Source organism: Neopsephotus bourkii, unplaced genomic scaffold (assembly GCF_033783945.1).
Source record: "Neopsephotus bourkii isolate Nb327-2 ecotype Australia unplaced genomic scaffold, CSIRO-AGI_Nbou_v1 NB_1638, whole genome shotgun sequence".
Taxonomy (NCBI): domain Eukaryota; kingdom Metazoa; phylum Chordata; class Aves; order Psittaciformes; family Psittacidae; genus Neopsephotus; species Neopsephotus bourkii.
Window position 1 is genome coordinate 292,806 of NW_026902113.1, and position 22,077 is coordinate 314,882.

Consider the following 22,077-nt stretch of genomic DNA (forward strand, 5'->3'; position numbering starts at 1 on the left):
GTACCTGGGGTTTCATCCTGGGGTTCCAGCGGATGTAGTAGCCGACCCACAGCTCGAGGTGGCGCATGCTGGCCACGGGATACAGGACGTGGTTGGAGTAGCTCACGTACAAGGGGTTAGTAAAGTCTTCCAGTTGGCTGTTGATGTAAGACCAAAGCGATACGGTCTTTTTTGGAAGGCTCTGTAAGGGAAGGGGGTGGAGGAGGCTTTATTTACCCTAGGAATCCCAGCGTTTATCTACAGGGTTCAACAGCGTGTATACATCTGCCTGTCATTAATACAGAGCCCCTTGCCTTTCTGTAGCTTCAATAATAACCCTGCTCGTTTGATGTGGTCACTGTAGGCGAAGTGCACAGAGGCAGGCGGAGGCACACACGCACCCTGGCACGGGAACACGCAGGAGGAATTGCCATCGGCGCAGCAACGGGACGCTGGCGTTGAGCTCTCGCTGCTTTAGTTAAACTTCACTCTTTCAAGTGCTCCTGGGGGACTTGCTCGAGTATTTAATTGTAAAGAAATAAAGAAAACATTTGACTTCGGCCCTGATCTAGTGCAATAATTAGGCCTGTGAATAGTCCCAGTGAAACCAGTGTGGAAGTGCTTTCTAGATTAAGTACTTCACTAGGCTTGGGGCCTTAAAAAAGCCTAAACCTACACAGCATGGGGGTGCTCTTCTCTGGAAATGACAATTATTCCAGCACTGTGAACTCTAGAGGAAACAGGGACCCTGATTTCACTACAGTACAATGCTATTACAGTACAACAGGGTATTTTTTTAAGCTGTTTTTCCTTTTTAACTGATGTGCTATCAGATACAACCACATCAGGTCCAGGCAGCACTGTCCTCAGCGTACCTTAGGCTCCAACCTCCTGGTGACAAAATGCTTCATCTTCAGGTCACTACTTTTCCTCCTGATTCCAAACTGGGTCTGAATGTACCCATCTATATGGTCCTCCCTTGGTAAACAAACCTGGACCAGACTGTAGGGCAGAACTGTGGCAGGACCTAGAGGCACGTCCTTCCCACTGGCAGCTCTGTCCTCTCGGAAAAACGCAAGCACAGCAAGAACCAGTTACTTGCTGTAACCTGTGTGTGCAGAATGACAACGCACACTTGGAAGGTGAAAGCAACCTAAAGGCGCTCCTTCAAGGAAAAGGGAGGACAGAAAGGTACCAGTCTGCACAGAGGAGGTTACACTAAACTGAACTTCAAAGAAAAACTGCATTTCCAACTGTGTAGGAGACACCAGGAGCCGTTCAGCCACCAGGGAGCAGCTGAAAGCCATGCTGAAAGCAGCGGGACTGTGCAGAGGAGAGTGGTAATGCTCTGAAATGTGAAGTCTCTAACAGCAGTTTGTGCAGAGGAAAATACCCCATGTCCCAGCTGTTAAGAAGAGAGCTTGGCATTACCCAGACCTGCAGCTACTGATGTCTTTGAGCACTGAAACAACTTCTCTAGCAACATCTGGCCTGCTAAAGCAATCACAGTACCAGGCCTTCACCTTGGCGAGAAGCTGTCTTACCTCACAGAATCCCAGAATCCCAAGGGTTGGAAGGGACCTCAAGAGATCATCTAGTCCAACCCCCCTGCAAGAGCAGGGTAACCTAGAGTACATCACACAGGAACTTGTCCAGGCGGGCCTTGAATATCTCCAATGTGGGAGACTCCACAACCCCCCTGGGCAACCTGTTCCAGTGCTCTGTCACTCTCACAGTAAAGAAGTTCTTCCTGATGTTAATGTGGAACCTTCTATGCTCCAGTTTACACCCACTGCCCCTTGTCCTATCACTGGATATCACTGAAAAAAGCCTAGCTCCATCATCCTGACACCCACCCGTTACATATTTGTAAACACTGATGAGGTCACCCCTCAGTCTCCTCTTACCTCCTTCACTCTCTGCTGCTCACTGCTGCACAGGAAGGTCCCAAACAAGCAGCTGTACAGGTGGTCCAGGATGGTTATCAGGAAATACTCGTTGAACTCAAATGCTGTAGGAAACTACAGACAGAACCAGAAAGTTAGGCTGGAATTTTAGGGAATTGCAAATCAACTTTCTGCCACTTCATGGTCAGGAGCGGGCCTCTCTTTTTGATTCTAACCCAGGATTTGTCCCTGTTCCCTGCCTGGCTGGACAGTCAGGATCATATTTGCTCCTCCCAGAAGCAAGCGTTTCTCTCTTGGAAAGCTGCTCCACACGTGCAGAGAGGAATTCTGAGCAGAAGCCAGAGGTCTGAAGGGTTTGACCATTGTGTTTATACACACTCAGTGCTGCTTCAAGTCAATCCTGCTCTGCTATGCCTGCCCCTCATGACAGCCCATGCAGTGACACTGTGAGCAAAAGGCTGAAGCACATGTGAAATAATGCATAAAAAGAACTGGATATTGCCCAGAGACAAATGGAAATCACCTGTGTGTGTGACAGCCCTTCCCAGAGGGAACAGCAGGGAAGCACCCTTCAACAGGGGTCAGTGGGAGGAGCAGGTGTATGGGTGGGAGCTGTGTTTGCTGATGGTGTTCCATGCAGACACAACCAGACCAAAGGCAGAACTGAAGCTCCACAAAGTGTCCATAAGAACACGTGCAGTGAACCACAGAGACATGCTGGGGCAATGGGGAGGAGAGCAGGAGGCCTCACAAACCACCCTGCTCTGCCCAGGCTGCCCCAGCCAACATCCTGGCCTCACAACTGCAGGACAGGATGCCTGCTTGTAGGAGCAACCCAAGGAGAGCACAACGGGTCTTAAAAATCACAGACTGGTTTGGGTTGGAAGGGACCTCAAAGCTCATCCAGTTCCAACCCCCTGCCACAGGCAGGGACACCTTCCATTAGAGCAGGTTGCTCCAAGCCCCATCCAACCTGACCCTGAACACTGCCAGGGATGGGGCAGCCACAGCTTCTCTGAGCAGCCTTCTTTCCACAAGCTCACCTTTATTATAGCAGCATGCAGGTAAGCAGCACCCACTAAGTAACAAATCCGATGCAAGCTGACATCGTGGCCTGCCTGTGACCTTGTGCATTCAGGCTCTCCCCTAAACAGACTGTGCAGGTCAGCTTGTTAACTGTTCCTGTGGCCACACACCAGCTCTGCAGGCATGTGTGCCACCCAGAACCTACCTGTCTTGTCATCTGCCAGACACAGTCGATGAACTGGAGGAAGACAGGAGAGCGATCTGCATCTGCATGATTCTTGTCTCCATGGCCAACTCTCTGGAACAGAGCAGGACAGAGAACTGAGGCGCACAGGGAAACTGCTGCGGTCTCCTCTCAGTCACCCACACCTTTCCCAACAGCTTTAACAAGGTTCAAATGAACCTTGGTTTTGCTTTGTCTCTATCAGTGTGTAATGGAGTGAAGGACAGCTACTCCCTTCGTCTTTGAAGTGAAATTTCTTTATGGGGATATTTCCATGCTAAATGAAAACAGGAGTTGTTTGACTAGCGGCTCCAGATGCTGTGCTGGCACCGGTTCCAGGCAATAGCTACAGTTCAGAAGGGGGGAAAAAATGGGAATGCTTCTTGCTTCAGCTGCAGCTGTCGCCCTGGCTACTGCAGTAGTACAGTGTGCTAGATGCGAGCAGTACCTACAGGCACGGCATGCGGCGGGAACCGTCACACAACACCTCGCAGCTTCCAAGTGCTGTACAAACACTGGCCCAGCCCATCTCCCGCCACCTCAGCAGAGGCAGTGATGAAAGTATCCCCAGAAGGAGGCCTCCAGCCCTCACCGTGCTGTGTGGCCAACACAGGATTCCTCACAACTAGCACAGTATGTGAGGGGCTGTGTATTGCCCAGGAGCCCTGAGTTCTGTACAAAGAACACGTAAGTAACAGAGATCCCTACTTGTGTAATACCGTTGTCCCCTCACCAAAGGAAATCACTGTCGTTATCTTCCTCATACAGACAGGGAAGCTAAAATACTCATCATTCAAACACCAGGTAACAGCTTTGCTGCAGCAAAACTTTGTGTCTCAGCTTCCCCACCTTCCTCAGAGCATCTGACTATGCAACCCACCATCGCATGTGCTGTAAACAGACCTTGCTCTATCCATTGCCAATATTAACAACAGTTATAACAGTTAATAACAGTTAACAAGAGAACAACTACCAGCAAAACACAACGGGAACAAAGACTGAAAGGATTCTACTGAAAGGAGTCTCTCAATTCCCATCAGTGCAAACCATAACAAGCTGCTGTGTCATACATACCCACAAAGCTGCTCTCTGCCAGCTCTAGAGACACAACCATGAGCTACTCTTGGTGCAGTCTCAAGCTGTTGATCTTTTACCTGAACAATTAAAAGCCTCCTCAAAAATGAAATGTACCTGAAGAGAATATGAGGTCAAGGCCACAACCAAATCCCCATTGTGTTCAATACCAAGGCATTTGTTAGGTGACAGTGTCCAAGCAGTCTCAGAAAATAGACTGAACTGGAAAGAGAGGTAAAAAATACCCCAGGGGTCTCTGCCAACTCCCAGCAGAAACACCTACCCTGAACCCAAAGCACACTGTTAGTTTAAGGTTAAGCATGGGAACACATGTCAGTCAGGCACCTGAGAGATTTAATACTACCTGTCCCTGTATCTAACCAATACTGTGACCAGGGAGGTTGAGAGACCACTGGAATTAAAGGCAGAAAACAACAGCAGCAGCATTCACCTTTTTAACGTGAGTTCAGCTGGGGGGCTTCCCACAGGAAAGGCCTAACTCCTCTGAAAGCCTTCAAGGTGGACAATAACCTTCTGTCCAGTGCCTTCCCCAGGCTAGAGACTCACCAGCTGAAATCTGTGGCCGAAGCTCAGCCACTCCTTCTCCACCAGCACTTCAAAGCCCCTGATAGTCCGGTAGTAGCCATCTAACATGAGCAGAGACAGGGAGGTGAGCTGGGCGGTCCGGTCCCAGCCATCACTGCAGTGCACAACCACAGATGTCTTCCCTGACTCCACCTTGTCAGCAATGCGAAGGGCTCCAGCGAGAATGAGCTAGGGCAAGAGGAAAAATGAAGTTACAAAACCTCTTTGGAACACAGACTGTAAATGAAAAATGGCTAGTGACAACACAGGGCAAACCAAGGGCTCTGCCTGCCTCAAGGAGAATGGTAAATCAGTTCCAACTCCTTTATAACTAGGACAGCAAATTGGTGAACACATCTGCTGTTCCAGCCAGATGACAACACATCTAAGCTGTGGTGTAGGCACAGCTCTAGAAGAGCTTTTGCATTAAGCTCAGTCCTTGAAGAGGTCAGGATTTAAAAGCAGGAGCAGTCTGTGTCTGACACAAACACAAAAGGCCATCGCCTTGAAACTGCCCCAGAAGCAGATCTGCCCCTTGTCTGCATTAACAGGTTGACAATGTAAGCTGGACATTGATAGGAGAGAAAGAGCTTGATTTGAAAACCAACATCCAGAGAAGCTGAATCATTTTGCCCCACTTATTCTGACTCTGCTTGGACTCCTGAAAGGCTGATGGGGCACAAACTCCCAGCACTTACTGGTCTGGACCATCAGTAACACCAGGATGTCAAGGATCCTCCAGTCAAGAACCTGGAAACTCTGGGACTCCTGTGCCTGAACCAGGGCTTTCACTGTTACACATTGCCAGGAACACACTTCACTTCCAAAATACCATCTCTCAGTATTTCAACCCCCACGCTCATCCCTCTTCCCATCTCTTCCAAGATTCTGCATTCCATGAAATCGTGGTTTTAGTTGTTTATAAACTGAATACAAATTTTAAGTCTTCAAATTGCTCATGAATTGAAAAATCCAGCCCTGGAGTTGGCTCTGGATAACCTTTCCCAGTGAACAGACTGGTATTTGCGGATACTGAGCCACATCAGGGGATGCAGAGATGCGTACCTTGATATGCTCTAGCCAGTGAGTTGACTCTAAATTAGACAGCCAGTGTGTCTCCTCGATATTGGGATACACAATTTCCTTCAGTTTTCTCAGTGACTCTCTCATAACATGGATATTGTGAATGTCCAGGAACACTAACTCTGCATTCTGATAGGCATCCTCGCTCTCATAGCCCCCTCCTTTAGCCTGCAGAACAAAATGCACATACAAATCATTAAGCAAATCCATATTTTATACTTTATCCCCATCGTTTGCCTTGAGCAAACAACAGCTCACAAAATACCAAAGTGATTGTGCTATCTAAAGCAGGCAGAAAACACTGGATTTATCTTACAAATGAGAACAAACGTGTACGAGCACACACTTTGTGTCTCTCTCCTGCAATAGTTAATGAATGCTGTAATTTTTACCAAAGAATATCACATTACAAGCTTTCTTCTTCTCTGTAATTATCATTTATCCCCATTCAAGCTGCTAGCTCACTGGAGCCGCTGTTCTGTCATTTACAGATTTACCATACTGCTCCAGAGGAGTATGTCCCCCACACTAATTGCCTTTCCTGAGCAGAGGGAAAGACAGTTTAAAAATAAGGAAAAACATCAGCTTTAGTGCAACAAAGCATTTCTGCCATTAAAACAGGGCTTAGAGTGGTGGCATGAGACATGCATCTTCAAAAGGGTAGAAAGGATCCTGGTGACTAGTGGCCTGTCAGCCTCACCTCTGTGCTTGGGCAGATCATGGAACTGATCCTCCTAAGAGCTATTCTAATGCACATGGAGGACAGGGAGGTGATTTGAGCCAGCCAGCATGGCTTCACCATGGGCACATCCTGCCTGACCAGCTTAGAGGACTTCTATGATGAAGTGACTGCATCAGTGGACAGCAGAAGAGCTATGGATGCTGGACTTCTGTAAGGTCTTTAACATGGTCCCCCAAAACATTCTTCTCTCTGTATTGGAAAGATACAGATTTGACGGATAGACTGTTTGGTGGATGAGGAATTGGTTGGATGGTCACACCCAGAGAGTAGTGACCACAGGCTCAGTGTCCAGATGGAGATCGGTGACAAGTGGCATCCCTCAGGAGACGCCATGACCAGTACCATTCAGTATCTTCATCAATGACAGACAGTGGGATCAAGTGCACCCTCAAGCAAGTTTGAAGATGAACCAAGCTGAGAGATGCAGCTGACAGGCCTGAGGGAAGGGATGCCGTCCAGAGGGGCATGGACAAGCTTGAGAAGTGAATACACAAGGCTCAAAAAGGCCAAGGGCAAGATCCTGCACCTGGGCTGGGTCAGTACCCCAATACCAATACAGGCTGGGTGATGAAGGGATTGAGAGCAGCCCTGCCAAGAAGGACTTGGGGCTACTGGTGGATGAAAAGCTGGATGTAACACAGCAGCGTGTGCTTGCAGCCCAGAAAGCCAACTGTATCCAGGGCTGCATCAAAAGGAGCGTGACCAGCAGGTCGAGGGAGGCGATTCTTCCCCTCTACTCCACTCTCCATGAGACCCCACGTGGAATACTGTGTCCAGCTCAGGCATCCTCTGCACAGGAAAGACATGGACCCGTTGAAGCAGGTCCAGAGCACCTCTGGAAACAGGCCAAGAGAGTTACGGTTATTGAGCCTGGAGAAGGGAAGGCTTCAGGGAGACCCTATTGTGGCCTTCCAGTACTTAAAGGAGGAAGATAAGATAAGAAAGATGGGGGCGCATGTTTTAGCAGGGCCTGTAGGGACAGGATAACAGGTAATGATTTTAAACTAAAAGAGAGAAGACATTTTTTACAGTGAGGGTGGTGAAATCCAGGTTTCCCAGAGAGGTGGTAGAAGAACATCCCAGGAGACATTCCAGGCAAGGCTGGATGTGGTTCTGGGCAACCTAATCTAGTTGAAAGACGTCCCTGTTCATTGCAGGGGGGTTGGACGAGATGGCCTTTGAAGATCCATTCCAACCCAAACTGTTCTATGATTCTGTAACAGCAGGAAGAACTCAGCAACATCCCTAGACTTTAAAGATCCCCAGATTCAAAATATAAGATTTTGAAATTATATTTCAAATCAAAGATCATGACAGTTGATTCTCAGAAGTGCTGAGCAGCTCCTGCTCCCATCAGGGTTAACAGGGACAGACTTCTGGTGCTGTTAGAGGAAGCAGTCTTTCAACCACATGAAGAGAAAAATTGTGATAGGCAAGATCCAGGGTTCTAACAGTTTGACCTCAGAACTACTTTGACTTTTCCCCTTCCAATCTAATCTCATTTGCTGGTGTAGATTAATCCCAAGTGGGCCTTTAGCGGCCACAGAGATACTTTACAGATACCAGTGCAGGTGTGAAAGTCAGATCACCGCGTAAGATTCTTTTTACAGTGGAAAACCCTTTGTGATCCTCAGCAATCATTTGAAATGGTGGTGGAAAATGTGCTCTAAATTATTACATCCCCTGCTTTAGACAGGAAAAAGCACCTGACCTTATTGGCTACAGCATTCACACTGGGCCTTGCATCAAATATGAAGATTTTATGGGACTGAGCATTAGAATCCATGATGGCTTGAAGGTACTTTTCATCTTCCTTGCTTCGCTTGCCACTTACTCCCACCATTGGCTGGCTACAGCGAGTGATCGTTGCTTGACTTTCTGGGTGAATCCATGACAATACCTTTGAAAACAAATGAGAAACAAATGAAGGAAAAATGGGATCCATTAAACCAGTGAAGTGTTTGTCCTGTAGTTTCTTGCTCTCGGATCCTGCCATGTATTAGCTGCTTCCAGAAGGCAGAATTCTATTAAAGAACACTTGTGTCCTTACTCATTCCTTGTAGTGGCATTCACAAAGTTTGAACAAACAAAATGTGACTGAGTAAGTTTAAGTCTCACTTTTAAATATGATGCAGACTGTTGTCTTGCTTGAGTCACAAACACACTTCCTCGCTCTGCAGCCACTGGGCTATGCCTTACTTTATGTTACACCTTGTAAAGTTAGGCACTTTGGGAACAGATTTAATTTTCTATAGACTTGAGAAGTAAACCAGTGTATTTTCAGTTACCACTGAAATGATCATCATAACAATGTGCTTTGTCTTAATTTCATTTAATAAGCATTCTCATCAAAAAGCATCACTAAGTATTCCTCTATCCTGAAAGTCAAGAGTTAGCCAGACAATTGTAAACAGCTAAATAGGGCTGCTTTGTGTTTCCTAGGAACTGAACTGAGATTCAGTCTGGGTTGTGCTAAGTTATCTTATCTTCTCATTTTGGTTTAGTCTACATCTCTTTCACAACAGTAGTTCCAGCAGATTATATTGCTAATTCCTCAAACACATTGCTGTCACTTTTATTATCCATTGACCATTTATTTGTTCCCTGGAATCCACTCAGCCCGACCTTGGTATTATTTATGGCCCAAAGGTATGTAACAAAGCCACATAAAAGTGGCTTCTTTTGTCACACTCACTGGTATGCGTCCTCTTGATCTGAAGGATGCTACTCTCTTTAATTCTTCATCAGGAATGTTTACAGGCACAGCTAGAATGGCAGGGTACGTATCACACAGCTCATAGCGCTCATTAATCTTGGTCAACCTCCAGCTTTCATTGGGAATTCCCTAAAGAGGAAACAACAGCAGGTTAGCCAATGAGTTGCTCTAAGACCTCACTCAGAACAGTCAAATCCCCAGACCTGAAATTCAGGGCAACTTTTGTTAATGAAGGACATTTAGGACTGGAGCCTGGGTCTGCATTATCTTGGTGACTTGCATTTCATGCCTCTTCTCTGAGAGGTGAATGTTTTACTCAGCTCACTGAAGAACAGGAAAACTAGAAGACTGCAGATAGGCTCACCTATGGCAAAGAACTGTGAAGACTACAGATGTGGCAACACGCATCATCCTCCTGAGAGCACCCTTAACATACCTCCTGGTCTCATCATGGTGCTCACAGGAGATCCAGGAGCAAGACAGAATGGGTGACCAACACTCCTCACTCAGTTCAAACATGGTAAATGGAAACTGGGGACGCAAAGTGGAGTTATGAGACAGGATGGAGGCAAAGACAGGAGAACAGGCAGTAAAACACCCCCCAACTAAATGAATCTGTTTTGGCCTTGTTCAGTGTTTCTGGCACAGCTGTGCAATCCCCTAAAAACACCACAATCTAGCACTGGTGTGTCCCTGGCTGTGTGACTGTACATGATCTGGATAATGATGTGCAACTCTATGTTCCTCTCAGACAAGTTCCTGTTGTACTAGTTTGGCTGGGAGAGCAGGGAATCTACACACACATTATTGAGCTCAGCGTGCCCTGATGAGGAAGCAGCTCAAAAGCTTCCCAGCTGGTAAGCTCCAGATAACACCTGCAGCACAATGGGGATGATCCTGACAACCCGCAGACTTAGTTTGGCTGATGCTGGGAGTTAACAGATCAAATCAGTGTGGCTGCTACTGTGTGCCTGCAAGGGGAGATTCAAACAGACACTTGCTGCAGCAGGGGTGAGCACCGATACAAAGCATCTCTGCAGCAAAGACAGATCTACTACAGCGAACCAGGCGAGACTGCTAAGCACAGAGTCTGTTTTAGAGGAACATCAGCTCTTAAAACAATACACGCTTCTGTTCTGATTAACAGTACTTCATTTCCAGGAGGGTGGTGGGGCACTGACTGCCACTGTCGCAGCTCCAACAGGAAACAAATGACAAATGCAGCACAAGTCAGATGAGCTGTGGTAATTATGGTTGAACCCACACAGGCTGCAGCTGGGTCCCTGTCAGAGCAGCGAGTCACGCTGTCAAAACAGGTCATGGTTACAAATGGGAGGAGACGAGAGACCTTCTGTCTGATACTGAGCACACATCCTGCTTGTGAGCCACCCGTGGTCCTGGGGCCCTCCCTGGGAAGGAAATGTTACTACAAGGAAATCAACAGAGCTGCCAGAATCATGAGTACTCCAAAACCCTATTTATGCCTGAAGCCAAAGAACTGGCAGAAACAGGCATCAAATATTATGTATACATAGTACAAGCTTACTGATGAATAAAACATGCTCAGAGGTGCACAACCAGCATGGCATCTCCTGGCCCACCAGCTTTGCTGTCCACCACAGAACATAAAGACTCTTGGTCTTAGCTGTCCATCAACTGTGATCAAACTGGTTACTATCTGAAAGTGAACTAACGGTAAATGACTAAATTGTTCTCAGTCCTGTCCTAGTAGGTACATGGCTACACTGCAATAGATCCATCGTCAGCGCTTGCAGATTTCACCTCCCCCAAATCTGAATTCAAACTGCTGTCAGCACATTCGTGGCAAGGAAAATGGAAGCTGACAAGCAGTTACATGGAAGTAAAGCTCCTTTTCATTCTACCTTGCAACTCTACCAGTGCTTACAGAGATAAAGCAGTCACCGGCACTGCAAAGCGTCCTTGTTGTGCTGGGCAGAATGGCTTCAGCATACAGTGCTTGGTCCAGAACCAGCAAGCAATAAGTCTTTCAGGTGCCACCCTGACAAGTTGAATGAAATCTTTCCTCTGCAATAAGGCGAGTCCCCTGTCCTGGTTTAAACCAAGACACCCCCAAAGAAAGAAAATATCCTGTGTCAGCATTCACGTTTCTTCCGAGTATCTGCTTTCTGTTGGCACTGTAGCCTCAAATCACAGCACCACTCAAAGAGGGCTTTGGATTCAGATCGTGACTCTCTCTAAGGACTTGATGCGAACAGAAATAAGTGGGCCGGAAGAGAAGGTGGATTTGCATCTTCCCAGAACATTTGCCATGATGGAGTGTAGGTTCTGTATTTATTCATGCCCCTTCAGATTTGTGTTTTCTTCAGCTGGAATCAATAGAAAAGCTGAACATGACATAAAGCACACCGGTATTTCCTCATACAAGATGCATTCCACTGCTTCCTGGTAAGTTGTAAGCACCTGAAAGTCTACCAGCAACCAAACCCAAACTGTTGTTGATGTAAGTCATGCTGTCATGTTGGATGTTGCCCGGGAAGCTAAGGACCAGGTTAGGAAAGCTAAGGCCCGGTTAGAATTCTAAGTCAAGAAGGCTCTGCAGGCTCACAACTGGCTCTGGGAGCTGCCTGCCCAGCACCTGCAGCAGGAATCCAGGACTGCCTCACTAGCTGCAGGTCCTGATTGTCCTGAAGCTTCTAGGGAATGTGGCTGCTGGATGTCCACATCAGTGACCAGAGCCTGGTGCACAAGGTCTGGTTCTCCAGGTGAGCTAACGCTGCTACTAGACTCTGATGTCAAGAGAATTCATGTGTTCAGTTGCTGCCAAAGGGCAAAGTGAGGAAGGCAACGTGACCATGTCTATAAATCAAATACACCCATGACCATTCTCACTTGAGACTACATCTCACATCCACACTATTAAACTCCTTTATTCCCCAAAAAGGGCAGTTTGTCCAAATTGCCTGCTGGTGATCCTTGGCCTCTGAACTGTGCCCGTGTTTGGGAACAGGTGAGCTGGGCTTGCAGTGCTCCCTCTTCTCTGCTCCACCGGGACCTCTTCTGGTCCCAGCTCTGCTACGGTCCAGCTGCACAACCACAAGCTGAGTCTGAAAAGGACACTGCAAAACCACAAGAAAGATCTGTGTGCAAATCCATAGGAAGACAAGAAATGTGTAACTGCAGACAGAGGAAGAAGATTGCTGAGATGGGGATCGCTGAGCTCAAGGTTACAAGAAGGAAAACAACATCATGAAATGTTTGTGTTAGCCAGTAACTGCTTCATACTCTCAATCTGCACACGTTCTGCTGGAAGAGTATCTTTGTGCATGGCTAAAGATGCTCACACACACTCACTCAAGCAAGGGATGCTAATAGCCTGGATGAAGCTATGCCTCGAACTTGTGATGAAGGTGCCCCAGTGCTTGGGAACGCTCCATACAACTATCATCTAACCACAGATATGCAGCCTTTGTGTCACCTCCACATGAAAACCAGACTTGGTTTCCCTCTGGAAGGTCATTCACGCCCTACTTTAGCGTCTTGTGCTCAGTTATCACTTGACCTACACATGCTGTAGAAGATGGAGTTTCTTCATTTGCAGGGAAAAACTGTTGAAGACACACCAGCATAGCACTGAAACCACCACCTTGCAAAGCACATTTTTAAGCTTAAGCACACGAGGATCTTTCAGTGACAGGAAAAAAGCCAGTATCCTTGCTGGAATTACACACAATCAAATATCTGGGATCCAGTAGATCAGTTCTGAGCTTAGCCACATCCTGAGCTGCAGTGTGCAAGACAGGCAGGGTCCTGAGTCACACACCAGCAGTGCCTCTCAAAGCTGGTTTGAGCCATGAGATGCCAAGAGGCCAAGCACATTAGCTCAGGCAAATCCCTGCACTGACACAGGATACAGCTGCCAGAGCCAAGCTGGTCCCTCTGCCATGTACTCAGGGCCCAGGTTGTGCCCACTTAGCACAAGAGAGCTGTTATTTGTTTTGCAGTAGAGACATAATGAGCACAAGCAGGACCTCAGTTAAACCATGGGACATTTAACAGAGAGTTGTCATTTTACTCACCGAGGTTACACCAAACAACCCTCTGTAGGATGCTGTTCTCATGCTTACCTTTCTATGCTTGTATACTAATGCTGGGCACTTCTTTTAACTTCAAAACAGGTTAGCTCCTTTTCTGAATTATTAATTTCTACATGTTTCCTCTGAAAGCAGCAACCACAGCCCTATACTGTGGCTCCCTGGTACATACAACCAGAGCACGTGATTAGACGAGCACGACTTCTGTAAGGAAACATCACACATTTCCCACTTCACAACCCCTTGTAATGTTTTCCAAATGCTCCCCACCTTGTTAAGGAAAATGAAAGCTTTAAGTTACTCCAAAGGCATCTCATGGCCTTTTGGTTTCAACTGAGTCTTATTCACTTTGCCGTTCTGTTTTATACTCTGCCAGCCCACGTGTAATAAAAATCAGGGAGCAATTTCAGTTTTAAATTTCATTTGCCACATGCGATTCCAGTTACCGAATAAATCCCAAACCTCTCTGAGTTCCTTTTGTTCTCCACAGGTTGTTTATTACTCCCCATGGTTTTATACAATCACAGAGTTTTAATAAGTTACATATTTCCACCTTCCCAAGAATGCCAACAGAGAAGTCAGGGGTTTACTGAGCATCCTTCCTTATTGCCACAATCTCTGCCATCTCAACACACTTACATTAATCTGAAAATAGAAATTATAACAAATAAATCATGCCACGCACAAACTTGCCATGTCTATGACTGCAGACATAGAGCCTACCACAGATCCTGCCCTGAAAGTCCTTTCTGGATGCTTGGTAGCACGCTTGGCTTCTACTTTTGCTCTGCTCCCCTCTCTGTTCCTGCTCCCACAGGGAAACAACCAAGCCAGTCTAAGATACACCAAGCTAATGCCTGCCCATACTGCTGGCCTGTTTATGCCCTAGGCCAGCTCTTCTCTAATGGCTTTTAAACCAATTCCAAAAGGTCCTGCAGATAGTACATACGTCTTGCTTCTCTATTTCTGGTCACAATTCATACAGGCAGAGACAGGTAATCCCTTTATCTGATCTGATGATGCCAGTGGTGCTTCACTCTTAACAAAACCCTGCTGCCATTTCAGGACATAATCCTGATTTACTTTAGTATTTGTTATTGCTTTAACAGAACCTGGCTGGATTAAGAAAAAAGGCTAAGACATTCACAGAGATAAGTTGAACATCCATAGTTATAAATGCTGAAATTAAACAAACAGCCTGAAATATCTAAAAGTTTTGGAGAGGACATAAAGCTTCATGCTACAGGACCTAAATCAATCTAACAAAAGGGATGAAATTCTCCTCCTGGCAAGATCACAACATAAACATCTACTGCAGTATGGTCTGCCTTTTCCTCAGCAGCTGGTGTTGGTCACTTTTGTAGATAAGCTACTGGAACAGATGGATTGTGTGATCTGGAATGGTAATGGCTGTGGCCCATCATGGGTATAATTCAGATAGGCCATGGATGAAAATCCTGGTTTGGATCCATTTTTGCAGTTACCAATGCAAGCAAATGAGGGGGAGCTTCAGCAGATGGACATTAGTTTGGTTTCTTGACATAAAGGCAGTCAGGCAGTTTTTTCTGTCCCCCCAGAAACGATACAGAAGCAGGTCATAACAGAAGGACACACTGCAGCAGTGTGTCAACAGAAACATGCTTCACACACAACAGTGCTACCTTGAGTCTCATTCTTCTTTACAGAAAGGCCATGAAGAGCTGCAAATCACATGCATGTAAATTTATTTATCTTTTCACCACGTAACCAAACTCTTGCCAAATTTAAGGTGCAGCAAATCCCAGTATAAAAACTAATATGGACAGAAAAGCTTGTATTATAAAAACAGACATACCAAAATTAAGAAATTGGACTAATTTACCTCCAAATTCCCAAGGGTCAGCTTTCCTTCTTTCCAGGTATTGCAAGAAGGTTTGTACATGGTCTGCTCTAACTGAAGCTTGGCTGAGTGAATGCTGGGCTTTACAATGAAGATTGTTTTGATAGCACGGGTATTCTTTAGTTTTTACTCCAAAGTTATCAGCCCTATACAGAAGGATCTTGCCCATACAGCTTGGGCTGCAGATCCTTCTTTATAAACAGATCTTTCCTTAAAAAAAACTACCAAGAAGGAGGTGAATTATAAACATAGCAGCAATTGCTGCATTATCTGGTCTTATTAGTCAAAGTCGACCTTAGATACAATGTGTGTCACCGATTACAAATGATCAGGGTTTGTCTCTACTAGGATTTTAGGTTGTGGTATCTCACTGCAAAACATACACTTTGCAATGAATACATCTCACTTTCAACTAGAAGCCTAGAACCAGGGATTTATCTTAGGCAGCTATTTCAGGAGGGAACAAATCACCCCCAACAGTGAAGCACTCTCTCCCCATCTGTTAATGACAGGCCCAGATAACCAATTTAGAAGGCATGCCCAGCTTTTAGAAGACTAGAGCTATTAAAATAAATCCTTTCCTTTGGTTTTGGATGCCAGGAAACAGATGAACAACTAGGCTAGGACAAAGGTCTGGTTTTGTTCTGTTTCTGGGAAAGGCCCAAATACATCTTAAAATTACAAGGCTTAAAATTTCTTCCTTTTACAAAGGAAAATTGATTTTATCCTGATAGGTCTGGATGAGATAAAAATTTATTGTGTCCTGGGCAAACCGTGCTGTTTCTGCCACTTGAGAATTTTACAAGAGTGATTTCACTATAAATAACAAAATTCTCCCATCTTTTCCACCAGGGAGGCAGGATTCCTAATTGACAGCCTGCCACTTCATTCATACCTTTGACCAGTCTACTCTGGACACACTGCAACTGTCTGTTCTAAGCTATGGTAAATGAGAACACTCTCTAGGTTGATCTCTATGCTGATTCCCCAAGAAAATGAAGACATTCTGTCTTTTTTTTCCTTCCAATTTCCTGTTTGAGACAGGAAAAACTGGAGAGAAATAAAACTCATACAAGGAAGAGCTGAGGTGTGAAATTCTACCAATGGGATGCCTGTACCTACAAAACACATCTTCGGTTCCTTGCTGCCAGCAGTGACTCATGACTAAGCCAGAGCAATAGTTTTTTCTACCAAAGCCTAAAGTCAGCTCTCTGCAGCCTGAGTAATCTCCATCAGTGGATGTGACCGTCTCTAAAGCTGTTCTGCTGCCATCAATCACTGCAGTGTGGGGAACAGTGTCCTAACCCAGCCTGCGTGACATCTGTCAGCAGGACCATTGGCTGCATGCGACCTGTAATTGTATGACTGCACAGACCCTCATTTCTGAAGAGCAGAGAAGGTGAGGAAGGACATGGCACAATACTCACCTGTCGTCTGTACTCCCAAGTGGGGTCATACACCTTCCACCCATTTTCTGGGAAAACCTCCTTGTACTCAAATGCAAAAAGTGGCTGAAAGAAAGAAAATTTACTGTTAAGAGCCCACTCAGAGCCCATTTTCAGGATGTCTGGTATCTCAAATAGTAACTCACGACTTTTAGGGCTTTGTGAAAAAGATTTACACACTTCCTGTAGCAGGCAACTAGTAAAACAGTATGCTTTCCTCTATACAACTAATCTTGCTTTTCTATTACCTAGAACTTCATGGACAAAAGGACTTTATTATTAGAGAAAAAAAAGACTACTCAGGCAAGAACACTTTTACATATTACAAACTAGATCCTTTCAACCAGTACTTAAAGCAGCAATTGCAGTGTTATGATGTGACAGAGCAGACTAACTGCATTCCAGATTTGGGACAGTGAAAACACCATTAGCTGTAAACCTCTGATGGGCATCACTGAGCTTTAAGTATTTTCCCTGTGTTACAAGGGTGTATCAGTAAGTCATTCACTGTGCATGAAGGAATCCAGCCCCACAGTAGTATTTTTTCCTATTTTATATACGTTCTAAACTCCCACAGAATCAATTCTAAATTAGATTTTAAACCCAGCATTTCTCCTCCTTCAACAAAATGCACCCACATGAACAGTGTACCAAATAGGTGGCACTGAACATCTGTGTCTTTTGGTAAAAACTGAGAAGAAAATACTTACCAGGTTATTTGAAACTGGGAAAGCATATTTCATGAGGTTCTCAAATATGGACCGCCTTGTTCTCCCTTCAGGCTTGTGAGCAAATCGCAAGTTTCGAATATCCTAGGGAAAAAAGAGGGAAATCAAATTGCAGGTTTCTGAATCACTTCAAGGAAAATCCAAAAGCCAGCATTCAAAATAGGGTCACACCACAATGCTCCTTCTGGTACTGATTTAATATGGCACTTTGAACGCTGCTGTACTGCAGCTCTGGGCTTGGTTCAGTCTGCAGACTCCAACAAAGCCTGCCACAACTGCAGAGGTGCAAAGGGAGCGCACAGGCACCTGATCACAGTATCTTGCCTTCACATGATGTTCTCTACCTGCTGAAAGCCCAGGAGAGAGCCCAGGGACAAGCTATCTCTGATTGGCAGGACTCTGAGACAGACCTAGCTTTTACTGGGCTCTCATGCTGAGCTGTGCCAGTAGGCAGCTGGAAGGGACTGTGTCACGAAGTACTCCACAGCTACTGCACGTAGGGAGCCAGTCTGGTGAAAAACAACCAACGCCACCTTCCTTTAAAGCTTCCATTTCTGAGCATTCAAGAGAATGTTCAGAAACTGAGAACTCCTCCACTTTGCACAGCAGCAATTTCTATCAAGAGTGGTAACCCAGGACCTTCTTTCCACAGTCATCTACAAAATCTAATTCGGAAGCCAAATAAAGCATCTCTGAGATGCCAAGATTTTCCAGCCAAGCCTACACCTCAAACTCTTGTAGTAAACAGCTTAAAAGTCACCAGCAAGAAAGCAGCTATCAAGTCCAAGCATATGATGATGGTACAGCAAGTCAGAGAGTAAGATAAACAGCTAAAGACTTAGCTTTCTCACAAAACTGAGATTAGGTAATTGGGCTCAGACAGAGAACATTTCAGGCTGCATAAGCTGCATCTGTACCACTCTGCTATTGCACTGAACTGCTCTGCATATCCTAGGCCAAGCAGGCTGGCATATCTTGTCTACAATGAGTGGAGCTGAAGAACCCCGAAAACTACTTTCAAAATCAGATGGGTTTTGATGTGTGTGATATTTTACTGACTGAAATGCTTTGCAGAACTTCCTACAGAGAAAATCTCTTAAAATGTATGTTGCCCTCCCCTCTTGTAAAACACAGATAGAAGTTTACCTTGCATACAATCTCCAGCCCGTAGGAATTCTCACCACGACTGGAAGCACCTCCAATTTTCTCCACTCTGTTGATTACACCTAAAGATGCATCTAGGACAAAAGGAGGGTCCTGTAGACAGTTGAAATTTGTGAGTTTAAAAAGGGGAGGGGGAAAAGTCCCCAGCTCCTGCTCCCTTATGCCTATATTCCCAAATTTATAGCTATGATTCCCACAGAATTACTCTCAAAGAACACCTAGGTCTAAATATTGAATAGCCAACAAAAGGACATGGTTTCAAAAGCTTACCCGCTCCATGCTTTTAAAATACAGTCTATAATTGGTAACAGTAAGGGTTCCTCTGATTGCTCCAGTGAAGGGGCAGATGTAAGTAACATCCTTCGCTTTAAGAAAAGGGAGAAAAAGAAGTTAATTTCATGGTTAATTTATGCGAACAAAATTATGACAGCAACAATATTTGGAGGCCCTACTTTTCAAAGCATTAAATGAAACCAAGCTTAACCTGGGCTTCCAGCCTAGAGCTAACATTCAAGTTTCAGTTCTGTGGAGAAGGTAAGAGTTTGGGTATAAACTGAACTCCAGGCAAGTATCATCACCTAGAATCCTACCTCTGCCCCTGGAAAAAGCTAGTATTCGGCTGCAAACTGTTTGCTCTTACTGAGCAATGCTTTGCCAGTACCTAAGAATATCATGCACAAGAAGATGAGATGATTCCTTGCCTAGATGCAGGCATCTGAAGCTGACAATCATCTGCATAAAAGCTGAGGATCATCCACAAGCTAGTTTGTGCCACCAAGGGCAGGAGAAGGAGGTTCTCCTACACTGGCTTTCAGGATGCCTGAGTCCTTCTGCAGACCCCTGCTCACAGTCAGCCCTGGGATGAAGGCCTTTGTGCTAAAAGCCAGCAGAGCTACAGCAGCCACAAACCTGTGTAACACCCAACTGCTGGTGATTTTAAGTCTGAAGTCAGCGATCAAGTTACTCTGCAACGATCCAATTATTTCTGAGCCTGAGTGATGGTGACTCAAAGCAGTCCCCTTCTTAAAAAGGCCTCAAACGTTTCTCACTTGTTCCAGCAAAAGGCAAGAGGTGCTGCTGCTGGTTTTCCACAGCAAACACCTCCCCTAACTGCCCTTCTGGTTTATATCAATTAAAAACACCAACATTTAAGTTGTTCTCTTCCCCCTCCTCGCTGCCCATCGTGTTTTCTGCCACTGAAGCTGTTGCCTGGCTGTGCTGTGGCAATGGTTTATGCTATGACCAACAAGTAATGACACCCCCTCAAACACACAAAGATCCTTTCAGGAGAAGACCCATTGTCCAGAGATGCCAGATCCATGAAAGAGCTCCCTGGACCATCTTACCCTCAAGCCTCCAAACCCTACAGGATCCAATTTGCAAGAGCTGTGTACAGTCAGGAAGACAACTTCCCTCCCATCCAGGTGGCAGCCACCATGCACAGGAAGCACACTGGGGTGTCAGGATGGGGACCTGTATTTCTTCTACCATTCTCCCATGAGATTTAGCTGGAAGGTAGGGAGGAAGAGAGACTGCCTTGCTCCAGGGCACTGGCAACTCATATAACTAAATCATCCTAATATCAGCTCTGCTTTTGCATAGTCTTCTCTGAGCCTCGAGATTTGAATATGGAGAAAGATCTTTAAAACACGAGGAGCGACTAATTCAGAGCAAAATACACAGCACAGATTTTTTTATTAAAAATAAATGACTATATATGTGCAAGCAATTCATCATTTATTCCAATTCACATGCATTTGTTCAAAGGACAATGAAATACAAAATGCTTCTAGCCAGTTCTAATTAAACCAAGTGTTTCATTATTGGCCGATTATTAATCACTTCTTTTCAAAGACTGGTTTGCAGAGGTTTGAAAGCAGACTCACGAAGCATAACAAGGGTGAGGGCAGCCTGCCTGGTTTTTCCCCTGGAGTTCCCATTGTTCAAAATGGAAGTTCAAAATGTTTTTAAAAACCCCACAACAAAATCTACTGATAAAAGTGTGCATTTATATCCAAAAGAGATTTCTGAGTAAAGATGCTAGAAAAATGTTTTCCAGGTAAGGAATCCCAGGCACGATCCCAAACACCAGCCCTGCCAGCCTGTCAGCCACTGCACCTTTCACATTTGCATTTTATTAGCTTGGTTTCCTAAGGAAACAATTTTACTTAATTACACTGCACACGTACACATGTACCTACATGGCACGTCTGACTTTAACCCAGCCACACTGTACGATTTCAGCAGTCTCTGATAAACAGGGATCTCCAAGGCACTGAAGCGCTTCACTGTTTGTGAGAATGGATGCAAGGTATAATAGAGAGGTTGTATTAGTGCTACCAAGGGAAAGCCTAATCAGCTCAGTCTTTGGTAGATACAAGAGAATCCATGTGGGAGAAAGATACTAGAAACTGGGATTTGCTAATTCCCTTGTTTATATGAACTTCCTGTCTTTTACAGGGCCAATCTTGCTTTAGGTTACTGTGTTGGCTGAAACAGTATTTTTTCCTTTCTCTGTAAAATACAAAGACAATGACATTTGCCTTTCTTGACACTTTTAACAGGAAATAATTACTGCTGATGAGTAACAAATCTTTCCTTTTTGCTGCCTTCAACTTTTTGCTGGACCAGGCAGCTGCTGTCTGGGAAACTCCAAAAGCCACTCAGTCTCAGACTTGCATGGCTCGTCACATCATTTGTCAACAGATAAAGCACTGGTAACTCTGATCTCCTACACTATTCCCCAGGAACCAAAATCTAGTCTGTCTGTCAGAGCTAGTTGCGCCTGTGGACAGAGTTAGGCGTCACTCTGAAGTGCATGGTTGAAGTACGAGTTCAGCGTCCTTAGGAAAGGAATGGCGAACGGGACTGAGCATTGAGTTGATGGGCTTTTGCCTTTTTTCCCCGTTGTTGTTGTTGGGTGCATTTTTTTGGTGAGGTATTTTTATATTATTTGTTTGTTTGTTTTTAGGACTGATATTGCACTCTTTCATATCATTTTAAGAGGAAGGTAATATGGTAAACTAGTGAATGCAAAATCCTCCACAGAAAATTCATCTAGAGCCCTTACTCAAACTTTCAGAATGGAATGCATCAGCAAACATGGTGCATGTCAGAATGGCTGGATGAAAAATAGCAACAAAAAAAACCCATCCCTGTATCAGGAAGTTCCCTGCCACAGGACTGCATCCTCTCCTTTAGTCTGTGACAGAGGTTGGGCACACAATTGTTTTGTGTCAACATAAGGAGTTACCCTGTGGCAAAACAACTTGAAATGGTTAATCCATGTCTTCTCAGGAGGCAGCAAATGCAAAGCTGTACAACCCACCTCATCCCTCATGCTAAGATACACTGAATTGCCTTGTAACTGCTACACAGTAAGGGAAGACAGTTACCTTGGCTCATGTGATGTGCACTAACTTATGAATGAAACAACCTGATTGTGGTTCTCAA

The 22,077-nt window shown here is 45.2% G+C and overlaps 1 protein-coding gene across 5 annotated transcripts in view; it reads right to left on the reverse strand.

The window, feature by feature from the left end:
* The window catches only part of MTMR2 (myotubularin related protein 2), a 61,028-nt gene that overhangs the window by 2,722 nt on the left and 36,229 nt on the right, over positions 1–22,077 (reverse strand). For 4 of the 5 annotated variants that reach the window (XM_061374345.1, XM_061374346.1, XM_061374347.1 and 1 more), the window contains 11 exons: positions 18,895–18,989; positions 18,607–18,717; positions 17,443–17,544; positions 16,715–16,798; positions 9,315–9,464; positions 8,331–8,519; positions 5,860–6,045; positions 4,777–4,983; positions 3,118–3,210; positions 1,887–2,000; positions 5–181 (listed from right to left, as the gene is read on the reverse strand). In XM_061374345.1, coding sequence (XP_061230329.1) covers positions 5–181; positions 1,887–2,000; positions 3,118–3,210; positions 4,777–4,983; positions 5,860–6,045; positions 8,331–8,519; positions 9,315–9,464; positions 16,715–16,798; positions 17,443–17,544; positions 18,607–18,717; positions 18,895–18,989 — 1,508 coding nt within the window. Of the gene's footprint in view, positions 1–4; positions 182–1,886; positions 2,001–3,117; positions 3,211–4,776; positions 4,984–5,859; positions 6,046–8,330; positions 8,520–9,314; positions 9,465–16,714; positions 16,799–17,442; positions 17,545–18,606; positions 18,718–18,894; positions 18,990–22,077 lie in introns of those variants that run through there. The other variant, XM_061374348.1, reaches the window with a different exon arrangement.